This window comes from Sinocyclocheilus anshuiensis, unplaced genomic scaffold (assembly GCF_001515605.1).
Source record: "Sinocyclocheilus anshuiensis isolate Anshui unplaced genomic scaffold, SAMN03320099.WGS_v1.1 scaffold106, whole genome shotgun sequence".
Lineage (NCBI taxonomy): Eukaryota > Metazoa > Chordata > Actinopteri > Cypriniformes > Cyprinidae > Sinocyclocheilus > Sinocyclocheilus anshuiensis.
The window spans coordinates 636,070-647,352 of NW_015542347.1; the positions used below are offsets into that span (position 1 = coordinate 636,070).

The 11,283-nt window shown below is 36.2% G+C and overlaps 2 protein-coding genes across 2 annotated transcripts in view; both read left to right on the top strand.

Annotated features, from left to right (window-relative positions):
* Positions 1-1,671: 1,671 nt before the first annotated feature.
* LOC107691420 (uracil nucleotide/cysteinyl leukotriene receptor-like) lies at positions 1,672-3,525 on the top strand. The gene is made up of 2 exons (XM_016490007.1): positions 1,672-1,777; positions 2,462-3,525. Exon 2 carries the CDS (start codon positions 2,507-2,509, stop codon positions 3,434-3,436), a length of 930 nt encoding a protein of 309 aa, XP_016345493.1. The 5' UTR covers positions 1,672-1,777; positions 2,462-2,506; the 3' UTR covers positions 3,437-3,525.
* A 1,139-nt stretch (positions 3,526-4,664) lies between these two features.
* nphp3 (nephronophthisis 3) overlaps positions 4,665-11,283 on the top strand; it is a 32,444-nt gene continuing 25,825 nt past the window's right edge. The window contains exons 1-4 of the mRNA XM_016490009.1: positions 4,665-4,882; positions 7,810-8,210; positions 9,089-9,214; positions 9,425-9,575. Of these exons, the coding sequence (XP_016345495.1) occupies positions 7,887-8,210; positions 9,089-9,214; positions 9,425-9,575 (601 nt within the window). The 5' untranslated portion in view covers positions 4,665-4,882; positions 7,810-7,886. The remainder of the gene's footprint in view (positions 4,883-7,809; positions 8,211-9,088; positions 9,215-9,424; positions 9,576-11,283) is intronic.

Below are 11,283 nucleotides of genomic sequence, written 5' to 3' on the forward strand. Positions count from 1 at the left end.
ACTTCAACAAAAACCCTTGGAAAACACAGCGATCAAAATTAGAGAACAGCAATGACTGTAGCACGAAGAAAGATAATTAAAATTTCTGAAGGTACAGCAGTCAAAAATTACTAGTAAGTGTACAGGCCCATGCTTTGAATGATTTCAGCACATCTGTGGCCACAGGACATCACTAGTCTCTCACACTGCTCTGGTGTGATCTTTCAGTCTCTTCCACAGTTTGGTGACTGTAGTGGGTTTCTTAGCCATAACTTTTTCACCAAGGATTTTCCAGAAATTTTCATTCGGGTTTAGATCAGGACTCAGAGCTGGCCGTTTCATTATTTTAATGTTTTCAGCTTTACCAGTCACTGCAGAGTGCACTTTTAGTGCAAATTCTCTTAAACATGGAGACACTATATGCCGAGACAAATCCTTACCCTGTTCAGCACTGAACTGGCGAGCAATTCCAGCTGCAGTGTTGAACCGATTGAGATTGAGATTCTCTGCATTATCCTGTCCTCTTGTGCATTTGTCTTTTGTGGACGACTAGCCTTTTTGGGGGACTTGATTGAGTGACATTGTAAAGATGCCAATATTCTAGAAATCACAGATTTGGAACGGCCAACTTCTTTTGCTGTATCTGCTATTGGCCTACATCTAACCTGCTGTCGGAGGGTTTCAGTCACTTTAGAATGGCTCACCATCTTTTAAAGTCAGTGAAAACTGAAAAGTTAGGCTGCCAGTTAAATAGGTTTTGTCATATAATGAAGGAAATTAGCATCAGGTACCATATTAACAGAAATAATTGGGATGTATCTGAAAGTGTTCTCTAATTTTGATCAGTGTTCTTTTTCAAATATCTCATTTAAGTTTTTTATACTGTGCTTCAGAATATATTTAACTCATGAAATATGCTTAAAAAATATACTGGTAAAAAATGTATAGCCTGAATGCACTGCAAGTCGCTTTGGATAAAAGCGTCTGCTAAATGCATAACAATATTCTAGAAATCACAGATTTGGAACGGCCAACTTCTTTTGCTGTATCTGCTATTGGCCTACATCTAACCTGCTGTCGGAGGGTTTCAGTCACTTTAGAATGGCTCACCATCTTTTAAAGTCAGTGAAAACTGAAAAGTTAGGCTGCCAGTTAAATAGGTTTTGTCATATAATGAAGGAAATTAGCATCAGGTACCATATTAACAGAAATAATTGGGATGTATCTGAAAGTGTTCTCTAATTTTGATCAGTGTTCTTTTTCAAATATCTCATTTAAGTTTTTTATACTGTGCTTCAGAATATATTTAACTCATGAAATATGCTTAAAAATGGCACTTTTGCTCCTGTTAGGATAACTTCAAATATGACTAAGTAGTGACCTCGAAATTTAGGAAATTGTAGGTTCTCTAATTTTGATCTCCACATACTGCATAAATGACCAGCTTTCTTACTGCTATTTTATAACTTAATAAACCCTAGCCTAAGTGGATTTGCACACAAATAGCTTCAACGTTACTGTAAATTTGAACAACGCCAGGTTTGTTTTATGAAGAATTGTTATGAAGATGCAGTCATCACATACAGCAGGTAAAGAGACCAGTAGAGGGTGGTGTGTGTTAATGGGGATGTTGTAGAAGGGCTAATTCATTTTTGTATGATACCTCCTACTGAAGTCAAAGCATATGACTAAAAGAGGAAACAGATGAGCAAACACAACATTAATTTGATCTATAGCCAAAGGAGGCATTTATCATTAAGTCAATGTGCTGGCTGCTGGGGAAGACTATAACCTACTTGTAAGTACGGAAATAATAAGAGCAATACTAATAATGATATTAATATCGTTGACCTTTTTTTTTTTTTTTTTTAAAGGAAAAATGCTTTCTTAGTGACTTTAAAAATGTTGCTTTTTTTAACAGTGATTTTACCATTTACCTTGGTAAACTGAATGTTGTTTGAATTAAAGTTCTTAATGCTAATACACTTTATAAATATATATACACACATTATTTAATCAAAAATGTCTGGTAATTTCTCAGTATTTATGTTGTTTTAAATAATAATAATAAAGCAGTATTATCATATAATTTTTTAAGTTCAAGGGCATATAGTCAAATTGCTAGTCAAGTTGTTTGAAAAAAAAAACATTTCAACAATCACTGTGTCACTTTCTGCAGTTCTGGAGAAAATAATTTTGCTAAAACCGGGTCAAAAGTTGGACACACTTTACTGAATACATAGTGTGCAGAACTGTAGGCAAATGGTAGCTACTAAAGAATCTAAAACTAAAATTTTGATTTGTTAAACATTTTTGTAAAATGCCCACACTTCAATTTGTGAATGTATAGCTCCAATTACTCTACTGTTATATAATAATAACACAGAATACAGTCATTTCCAAACTTTTTTTTATACATTATCATAGATAAGCTAGATATAATATCTGATACTTATTCTGACTCTTGCCATTCTCCAAACAGAAGCTCAGTCTCATAGCATAGACCTGCGCTTTGTCGAATCACTCCATGGAGGGGATTTACCTCAGCTCTCACTTGGAGAACATCCTGCTCTCAACCTTCTACATTGTCATCTTCATCCTCTCAGTCCCGAGTAATGCCCTGGCACTTTGGGTGTTCTGCCACCACAACACCAACAACACCCCTTCCAAAGAGTTTCTGAAGCACCTGGCTATAGCGGACATGTCTTACGTCTTGGTGCTCCCCATGCGAGTGATCTACCACATGTCAGACAGTCACTGGCCTCTTGGTGAAGGCGCCTGTCGCATGGTTGGTTTCCTGTTCTTCGTCAACCTCTACTGCAGCATGTACTTCATGACTTGTATCAGTGTAGACCGTCTGTTGGCTTGTGTTGTACCACACAAAACTCTCAATCTGAGAAAGACCAGGAATGCCAAAGTGGTCTCTGCAGTGCTGTGGCTCATGGTGACTATTTCCATGTTGCCTGTCCTATTCTCTAAAAAAGAAGTGACTAGACAAATGCAGAATGTGACAGTGTGTGAAAAGCTGTACATAGAGAAGTCCTCCAATCCCACCGGTGCATTGGTGTCCACTGCTATTGCATTTGTGATACCTCTGGTCACCCTGAGCATTTCTTACATTCTCATATTTGCCAAAGTAAAACAGATGACTTTTCAAGAAAGGACGCCTGCTCAGCGTAAGGCAATGAGAATGATCGTTCTAACCGTGGTTAACTTCTTGATTGCATTTGTGCCCTATCATATCCACCGATTTGTATTTATCCTACAGCATGACGACATGTCAAGGTCAGAATCCGAAAGACAAATGTTGCATTTAGGAAATCGCATCACCTCAGCTTTAACATGCGTAAGTGGCGTGTTGGATCCTGTCATGTACTTCTTTCTGGCTAGAAATTACCAAGAGACCCTGCTGCAGCTTTGTGGCAGAAACCCCAAAGATGAACAATCCACCACATGATCAGACAAGACATGCAACGACATCTTCTCAGCGGTTAACTACCAGACATACTGAAACTTAGTATCTGTAAAACAAGGCTTAGTGTGAAAGTAGAAGTGGAAAAGGTTTGGCTGAATTCATACCGATTCATTCAGAAACTTGTTGAACCATGACGTGCAGTCTGATTCCTTCTACAACATGTATGAATGAGTAGGGTTTGTGTTTATTTTACTTGTTTATTCCGTCAACATTTATCATTTATCAAATAATTGATCATATATCATTTTTTGTAAATACTTTCAGTTGTTCAAAATATGAACAAATAAAATATTCTTTCAAAATCTCATATCTTTTAAGGTCTCCACAAACACATTTTACACACCAGCACTCTTAAAAATAAAAGTTATTTATTGTCATTGATGGTTCCATGAACAACCTTTAACAACCATACTATTTCACAAATTTTTTATTTTTTTTTTGAAAAATAAATAAATAAATGTTTCTCATAGTAAGAAAAATAGGTTCTTTTAAGAACTGATCACCCTTTGGAATCTTTATTATTAAAAGTGTAATGTTCTGTAAATTTAACATTTTTATTTTAAAATGCCACTTCAGATAGCTCCTGTGCTACTTCTGCAGTGTGCAAACATGGATTTTGTTGATATAGTGCCTAAGAAAGTATCTAAGAATTCAATGCATACATTTAGAAAAATCAATTTAGAAAATTTAAGGAAAATTAACTGTCCAAATTGACTGCATGGACAACATCGTTTTTGAGTATCTGTAAGTAGGCTAAATAGTAGCTAACAAAGTTAGTTTAAAAAAAGTGCAAAAGAGCTGTTCTGATAAGGTAGACTTAAAAAAACATAAATTAAGGTTAATGTTAATCACAGACCTTATTAACTTATAAACTGCTATTTAAATAGGAAATTACACAAGCATCCTATGGCCTACTGACTTGCTTGCTTACGAAAACGCATTTTTTGGTCACACTGTTTTGATTGGGTATTTAGACTTAGAAACATCAAGTAAGGTTACTGTTAATCACAGACCTTATACCTTATAAACTTCTATTATAAAAGGAAATTACATAGGCAGACCATGGTCTACAAACTAATTAACGTTGAAAACCGAGGCTTACGTACGAAATGAAGATTCACTTTTTGGTCACACTGTGGATCCGTAGATGAAGGCGTGCCTAGTAACGCGGTTGTCAGGAAGACATGGGAGAGAAAACGTGTGCATCATTATGATTGGTTTGCTTTTTGACTGATATGCCAGCCGTGTTTATGAACACGTTACTTATCGATATATATTTCGGCTCTTAAGATTGGTATTAGTTCTGTCTTAGTAAGTTCATCGTCCTGGATCTCCTCAATCCTCTCGGTTGGGTGGAGTGTTTTTTTCTTCACTCTGTCCCGCACATCGTCTCCAGGATGACCGCAGGGTTCAAGACCACAGTTTAAGGTGAGGCTTAATCATTGAATATGCAGATATCCACGTCCTCCATGTGTTTGATTGGATGACACTGTAAAAGTTGTGAACAACATGCTAACCCAACAATACATGTCAAATTAAACCAAATACACAGACTTTTTAGGATCTTCAGATCATACTTCATCTCAACTTCTCATAAATGTTTTCTTCTTATTATTATTTCCATTGTGGAACTGACACTGTAAGTGCAAACACAATATGTATTATGTTGTACTTAAACACGCATTAAAAATATAAACACATTTGATTAACACATTTTTAAAAAGAAAGGTGACAAAATCCCCCATAACTGAGTAAACAAAGATACAGAAATACGGTCATTCCGTGCCAAATCAACCACATTTGAGAAACTGCTTGGCTTTAATTTAGATAATATTTTTTTCTGAAGAAAGACAAACATGCATTGATGAAAGCTAAAATATTAAATGGCATCCATGAGTATTTACGTTTATTTGGACACTTTCTCCTAGTAGTCCATTGTATTGTAAACCTTAGATTGTGAACCAAATTACAGAAGGAGGAAACTAACTTTACAGTCATTCTTGAGAAGTGGGACAAAACGGTGCAAAATTGAAAAAATAAAACCTTGTACTCAGACAAATGAAACTACATTTATGTATCTTATATGTACTAAGCTACTGAGCTATGCTTTGATACAACCTCCCAACTTTTCTCTTTTTTAACAAAATGTGCTTTTTTACCTTGGACTGTGTAATATAATTTCAACTTTATCTTTAACAGCATTCAAGATGTTTTTAACATTTCAAAACACATTCTCGTGTTAGCAGACAGATTACACTTTCACATGTGACCAACAATTCCACAACAAATATAAAATATCATAATGAAATATTATCAAAATATTCAACTGACGGAGGTGACAGAACTGACGGAGTTGACACATCAAGGTGACAACCTGAATTTGTAGTAATTCTAACTATCAAATACACTGAATCAGTCAATTACTGTATTAAAACAAACACAACAAACAGGTTTAGCATCTCGGCAATCATAATTTGTGACCCTAGATCACAAAACCAGCCAGGTTTTGGCATCACCTGAAAGCTGAATAAATAAGCTTTCCATTGATGTATGGTTTGTTAGGATAGGATGACACCCAAATCTATTTACCTTTAAAACACAATGACAAGAATGGTTTAGAAACATTGCTTGCATGCTTAGCTGATGTAAGATCTTGGATGTTTAAAAACTTTTGGCATTTAAATGAGGGTACTATTGGACTATTGTAACTCCTTGTATATTGGACTACCCCAATCCTCCATGTCACGGCTTCAAATGGTCCAAAATGCCGCAGCCAGATTTTTAACAGGAGTTCGTAAACGAGAACACATTACTCCGATTTGAATGTCTCTTAATTGGTTGCCAGTGCGTTATAGAGTAGGGTGACCATACGTGCCATTTTCCCAGGACACGGCCTGGCCAGGATTTCTATATTGCATAAAATATCTAGGTTTTGGCTTTGTTTGCGTGTGCAGACCGATCGGTGTATGGCATCAAAATACCTCGAGAGCATTTTGAAAGCATAAGGAACCGTCTGTATGGTATTTTGATGTCATACACCGGTCGGTCTGCACACGCAAACAAAGCCAAAACCTAGATATTTTAGGCAATATAGAAATCCTGGCCAGGACGCGTCCTGGGAAAATGGCACGTATGGTCACCCTATTATAGAGTTGAATTAAAAATTTTGCTCTTTGTTTTAAGTCCTTAAATGGTCTGGCACCTTCTTATTTGTCAGATCTTGTAAATGTGAATAGGTCTGCCAGATGCTTGCGATCCTCAGACAGTATTACTCTGTCAAATCAAAGATCAAGATTGAAGTTGAAAGGTGACCGTGTGTTTGCAGTGGCCGGTCCTAGGCTATGGAACAGTCTTTCCCTATCTGTGAGATCTGCATCTTCTGTATATGATTTTAAATCTAAGTTACAGTCTCATCTTTTTACTCTTGCATTTAATCCATTATAATCCTTGGTCTCATTTTAACTTCTATTTAGTGTATTATTTTTTATTATTATTCCTTTTTATTGTACCTTCCTCTTTTGTACAGCACAGTGGTCAACTCTTGTTGTGTTTATTTATGCTTTATAAGTAAATAAATGAAATTAATATTTGGCCGAGAATGATACAACTATTTGAAAATCTGGAATCTGAGGGTGCAACAAAATCGAAATATTGAGAAAATCGCATTTAGATTTGTCCAAATTAAGTCCTTAGCAATGCATATTACTAATCAAAAATTAAGTTTTTGGTTGGTCTATTTGTAAAATCATTTGACGAAAGCAATCATTCTTACATTAAATGCCAATGTTGACAGTTTGTTTGTTTGTTTGTTTATTTACCCAGAGTTTGCATGCTTGTAACTCAAGAAGGAATAAAGATATCATAATATCCTTTTAGTTTTGGGTTCTTAACAAACTTTTCTTTTGAAATCTTAAAGGCATTTAAATAAACAAATTCATATTGTTTTAATTATGATTATCTAATTTTTTTTTTTTTTTTTCATTTAAAACTTCACTAAAAACAAATCAACATCTTGGTTTGATATTTTGTTTTATCACGGCATTTTTAAGTGGGGCTTAGCTGTGCCACTGTACACAGAATATATTTCCAATACATTAACTTTACTGACAGAATTATGCAATTTTTTAATGGATTTTTGCAATGATGACATACACGTTTTAAAGACGAATGCATACTAGTACACTAACCTCAGGGTCATACATATCTAGTTCTCAAATACAGCAAAACAAAACGTTTTAGTCCTGTGTAGGACTACTGTTCTACTCTTTTGATATACAATTTCAAATTATACATAAAATCCATGATTAAATGTATCAGAGCTGATGCACACTGCTTGTGTTTCCTGTTTCCAACAGAACCATCAATGTTCAATCTGGAAGATTGTGAGTGATCTAGCTGACAGGTGTCTTTGTGGCACCTCTCATCAGTTGTTATGGGTACGGCATCCTCCATGGTGAGCCCCAGTGAGGTGATTGAGGATGTGTACGGGGGTGAGGGAGGGGAGGCATGTGAGATACCGGTGGAGGTGAAGCCAAAGGCACGTCTGCTGCGGAGCTCCTTCCGCCGTGGGCCTCGTGTCATCGGCGCCAGCTTCAAATCTACCGGATCAGTTGAACTGGAGTATGCGGCTGAGTATGAGCGCCTAAGGAAAGACTATGAGATCTTTAGGGTCAGCAAGAACAATGAGATCGCCTCCATGCAGAAGAAAGAAGCCAAGCTGGATGAGGAGAACAAGAGACTGCGTGCTGAGCTGCAGGTTTGAGAGAGAATAAAAGATCTGGGCTTTTCATGTGAGTCAGTGATGAATAAGAGTGTTGGGCAGAAATAAAGAAAAATTTGGAAAAAAAAAACAATGACAAATGATTAAAAAAAAAATCTAGCCTAGCTTAAAACACATGTGCCAAGTTTTTAGAAATGTACTGTTTATATTAATCTTGGTTCTATGTGGTTTTGCAAAGCTTTTATGCTATTTTCAAGAAAAATGACATGTAATGGCTGAAAATGTCATTTATTACACATGACTGCATGTGAGTGTACTCATCTTAATCCGTTTTTCAATATAATTTTGAAGGTAAAATTTATATATAAAAATATTTATTTCTTTATTTCAAAAATATAATTTTTGGGAAGTCATATCACATGATATTTTTCAGCCTGATCTAACCTTATCTTTGTGATTAAAAGGTGAAATGATCTGAAATTATAAGAGGCTTATTGACCTTGCTGCACAGTCATGAGGGTGCTATCTGTGATTTTCTTTGATGTTTTATGTTTTTAATGAATTTTGGCTGCAACACATGACTTTAATTTAGTTAACACTGAAGCAGTTTTGTTATTTTTTTCCTAATAAATATTTATGATAGATTATACCCAAAATGTCATTCTTTTAATTATGTTTACCTTCATTTTAATATCAGGACAGTTCAGTAAGATATAACACTTTTTGACTTTAGGCCCCCTAAAAATATCAAAATGATTTTTTTATTTAGTTATCAAAAACATGTATTATCATAGAAGAAGTGTATACAAACCATTGTATGTAGTGTATGAACTGCATTTTAATTCATTTTTGAATGTTACTTTTCTCAACAATCTACTTAAGTTTAGCTGATTCTGTGTTTCTCTGGTTGTCAGGCTCTTCAGAAGACTTACCAGAAGTTTCTTCGAGAGAAGGAAAGTGCCCTGGAGGCAAAGTATCAAGCAATGGAGAGAGCTGCCACCTTTGAACATGACAGAGACAAGGTCAAACGGCAGTTTAAGGTGTGAATCTTATTCCCTTCTCTCTCACACATTAACTGACTCGCATTAATTCTTACCTTTCACAATCCTAAATCTTCACAAGCTCCTGTCTGACTCCTTTTGTTTTTACATTATGCCTCTTTAGCCTGTAGCTGTTCTAGTTTTCAGTGCGTTCTTTACCTCACCAGTGTGTTTCCTTCATCTTTATTTCTGTCCTAAATCACCCGGCAGATATTCCGGGAGACTAAAGAAAAGGAAATTCAGGATTTGCTGCGGGCAAAACGAGATCTGGAGTCAAAACTTCAACAGCTGCAGGCTCAAGGCATTCAGATTTATGATCCAGCAGACTCGGATTCAGACGACAACCGCACCACTGTCACCAGTAAGAATGTGGCAGATACATTTCACAAGGGAAACTAGATTAGAAACTAGTATCCACATTTGTCACACTGACTCACCTTTCTTTGGAAGAGGAAGTAGCTTTTTGGTTCTCTCTCTATCTATTTTTTTAGTCAGGTTTGGTTTGGTGCATTTCACTTTAAAAGTGAGTGTGCTGTGCCAATAAATTGTATTGACCAGGCCATAAATCTATCTATCTATCTATCTATCTGTCTATCTGTCTGTCTGTCTGTCTCTTTCTGTATGAATTGTTATCTATCTATTTACATTACATTTAGTCATTTAGCAGACGCTTTTATCCAAAGCGACTTTACAAATGAGGACAATGGAAGCAATCAAAATCAACAAAAGAGCAATGATATGCAAGTGCTATAACAAGTCTCAGTTAGCTTAACGCAGTACACGTAGCAAGTTTTTTTTATTTTTATTCTATAATAACTAAAAAGAAAACAGATAGAATAGAAAAAGAGTAGAGCATGCTAGTGTTAGAGGCCTTTTTTTGCTCTAATGGTTAGAGTTAAACTATTGGAGTGCTGTTCCTGAGATGCCCTTCGCCAAAAGGGTTGACAGGAGGATCTGGTGGTTAACCGTGTCAAAAGCAGTGGACCGGAGATGGGTTAAGGGTTTCTTAAGTAGTGGGGTTATACGAGCCTATCTAAATGCTGAGGGAAAAACACCAGTGTGAAGGGATGTGTTGATGTGAGTGAGTGCAGGTACAACGGCAGGAAATTTGTGATTTGCGCCATACTCTTTCTGCAGCTCTGAGCTTAGAGCGATACTCACAGAGAACATCAGATAGCCAAGGGGCAGAAGGGGTGGTACGAGCTGGCCTGGAAGACAAGGGGCAGACAGTGTCTAAACAAGATGTAAGAGTGGAGCAGAAAGTATCAGTAGCACTGTTAACATCGAGATGATAACTGTTCAGGGGAAGGAAGCGAAGATGAAACCATAGCAGATAGCCGGGAGGGTGAGGGTGAGCATAGGTTACATCAAAAGATGACATGTGGAGGGGTATGTGTTGCGTCAGGAACCATGTTGAGGTTAAGAGTGAGGAGGAAGTGATCCGAGGTGTGCAGTGGAGTAACCAGCACATGATAAGTGGAGCAGTGTCGTGTGTAAATAAGGTCCAATTGATTGCCTGATTTGTGAGTAGCTGTAGTTAACCCTCTCTTGAGATCAAAAGGCAAGAGTGTGGAAGTCTATCTAAATTTAAAATCTGTCTGTCTTATTTTTATTTTTTTATTTTATCTATCTGTCTGTCTGTCTGTCTGTCTGTCTGTCAATTCAATTCAAAATTGCTTTATTGGCATGACTGTAAATGATACAATATTGCCAAAGCTTAGTATACATGTACAAAAAGATAAAAAATAATAATATAATAAAAATAATAAGTAAATTAACATCACAGTAATATAATGGAATATTATAACATATTAGAAGTATTAAACTGTAACAAATTATAACATGTGAACATTTGATACCACAGCCTTTAACTTAAATAGAAACACACATACATATTTCGGATCACTGTGGTGGACAGTAGGGTAACATATGAGGGGCCGTACAAGCCATAATTCATTCTGGCACTCTCACACACTTATATTCTCCTTTCACATACATATATTCTTGCTTTCACACACTTTCATTCTCCTTTCACACACTTACATTCTCCTTTCACATACATATATTTT

Excerpts from the sequence above, each read along its gene's own strand:
- LOC107691420 (XM_016490007.1), top strand. The coding sequence starts at position 2,507 with ATGGAGGGGATTTACCTCAGCTCTCACTTGGAGAACATCCTGCTCTCA.